At 44.4% G+C, this 2,500-nt stretch overlaps 1 protein-coding gene across 1 annotated transcript in view; it reads right to left on the bottom strand.

Moving 5' to 3' along the window:
- The window catches only part of tgfbr2b (transforming growth factor beta receptor 2b), a 39,690-nt gene extending 37,191 nt beyond the window's left edge, over positions 1 to 2,499 (bottom strand). Inside the window, exon 1 of the mRNA XM_080744763.1 lies at positions 2,292 to 2,499. Coding sequence (XP_080600889.1) covers positions 2,292 to 2,373 — 82 coding nt within the window. The 5' untranslated portion in view covers positions 2,374 to 2,499. The remainder of the gene's footprint in view (positions 1 to 2,291) is intronic.
- Position 2,500: the final 1 nt, after the last annotated feature.

The raw sequence follows: 2,500 nt of genomic DNA, 5'->3' as shown, positions 1-2,500 counted from the left end.
GCACCATGCCAGGGGAATGGTAAAGCGTTAATTAATTTAACACTGACAGTGTAAAGATCGAGCCTCTGGGAGTGAACGCTCCAAAGTTGACTGTGCAGGCATGAGAACGGTTCTCCTAGCATGAAGGAGTGAGGGGTCTCAGTGGAAGATTATCAACATCAATTGAACGAAAACAAAAAGCTCCCAGATAAAAACAACAGAGTCCGCCCATGTGTTTAGATAACCAAGTGTCAAGCTGCTCTGGTACATAGTCGAGTCCTGAGTGCTCATTTGACACTGAGAGTGTGCAAATAGACCCGAAAGGGTCCATTTGCACACTCTCAGTGTTAAATTAACACTCTGGATTTTACTGTGTACCCTGAGAAGAGACTTCCTCTGACCAAGGTACTGGAGACTGGAGGAGTCAGGGCTTAGATAGGAATAACAATGTGTAGGCATACTGTATGTTGTATACTGTGTGTGTGTGTGTGTGTGTGTGTGTGTGTGTGTGTGTGTGTGTGTGTGTGTGTGTGCGTGCGTGCGTGCGTGCGTGCGTGTGTGCGTGCGCGTGCTGTTGACTGTAACGGTGGAGAACTCGCAGACAATCTTAAGTGGGTGTATGTTTGTGTACAGTATGGCTATGTGTGTTCCCAAAAATGCACATGCACATGCGTGTGTGTGTAGGTGTATGTGTATGTGTGTGTGTGTGCGCGCACGCACATGCGTGCGCCCGTGTGTGTGCGTGTGTGTGTGACCCGTGCATATATACAATGCAAGAGGACCACACAGTTCTTTTGGTATGTGGGATTTCCAGGTTGAAAATAGGCCTCTCTGTGGGTGGAGGGCGATGAGCAAACAGTAATGAGAGGAGGGGAACATAAGGAACAGTCAAATCCTCACCATCCACTTACCCTCTCACACTTAAATGAAGGAACACTGCATGGGGATATTACTGTGTGTATAAACGTGGTATACTTAATGATGGAGTAAAACAAAAGTTTGTAGAGAAAAGGTTTTTATCAGAGTGATGATTATGAGTTATTGTTGTAAATATACGTAGGCTAATCAACTTTAATGCATGGTAAAATGATCTGCTCTGACGCTGTGTCAGATTCTGTCTAAAACGTGTGAGGTGTTATAGTGCAGTGTTTCTCAAAGTGGATTCCAGGGACTCTGTGGGTTCCTTTAGAGGGCTCTAAATGGAACCATACAAATCTGTAACTCTTGACAGTAAATGGAACCAAATGGACCTGTTAGGGGAGACCTTGAAATCTAAAAGTTTGAAAAACACTGTTATAGTGCACCAGACTGAAGATGTGCAGCGGGTCTATTTAAATGGCACTATTAAAATGCTTAAAGAGAGCATCATTGAAAATGAATGTGTTCCTGTGATTTTACACATGCAGCTTTGTGGATTTATATTCATGGAAACACATCACTATTATGTTCACAGTCAGGAACCCAAAAGAAATAGACACATGAGACCCACGTTCGGTCTCAGCCAAATGCAATAAACCAAGTAGTCAACATGTCATAAACCAAGTAGGGTGGCAGCAGAGGGTCTAATATTACAATCTAATGCAGGACAGTTGGGCCATACATGAGAATAACAGGACTTGCCCAACGTAACCAAAACATGTTATTCCAGAGAATAATTTCCAAGATCTGAGAACAGCTGACCTGCAGTGCAGTGAGATTTGGGTTTATTTAACATCAGCTTCTGAAAACGCAAGGCTAGGCCTATAGCCTATACTATTGGTTCTCAAAGTGGGGTCCGGGGACCCCCAGCAATCCTTGAGGGAGATCCAGGTGGTCCCCAGTTAGCTATGTAGCAAATGGACCCTTATGGATCAAATGGAACCAAATGGTTCCACAATATACAGTAAAATTGGGTCTCAGAGATAGAAGAAATACCATTAAATGGGGGTCCGTATATAGCCTTAAATGCATGTCAAACTGGGGGTCCTTAATTAAAATGGCTGTGAATCACTGCTAGACCCGTAAAAATCTTCTCTTATGGGGGTCCCTGAGATGTCTTGTCAATTAGGGGGTCCTGAAAAAGTTTGAGAAGTTGTGTACCACATGCAGCCTATGAGTCACCTGTTGCGCTTGGAGAGGCGTGCGTACTGTGGAAAAGCACGTCCCCGGACCGTGCACAGTGTCAGTGACATTAAACTAATGATCAAATACACAAGTAATAATAGATATAGAACTACAGCTTTAGTCAATTTTTAGTCGGCGTGGTTCACGCCACTTCTTCGCGAACATCAAGTCAACAGATCGTGGTGTGAACAACGAACAGGCGAACTCACCTACAGTCCTCGGCTCCAGCACGATCACCAAAAGGATAAGAATAACTCCCCATAAAAGTAAGGAAACACGTTTTTCTTCCATATTTGAGCGTTTCCCGTCCACAGATTTTCATTCGGATGAACGACAGCTGTCAGATGAGATGGAGAAAGAAAGTCCTGCGGAGGAACGCGGCGCTGGAAGTTTGACGCCGTTCGTCTCCCACTTCTCC

This window comes from Nannobrachium achirus, assembly GCF_963921795.1.
Source record: "Nannobrachium achirus genome assembly, chromosome: 2".
Taxonomy (NCBI): Eukaryota; Metazoa; Chordata; class Actinopteri; order Myctophiformes; family Myctophidae; genus Nannobrachium; species Nannobrachium achirus.
Note: the sequence above shows the minus strand (reverse complement) of the source record. Positions and strands in the feature narration are given on the sequence as shown.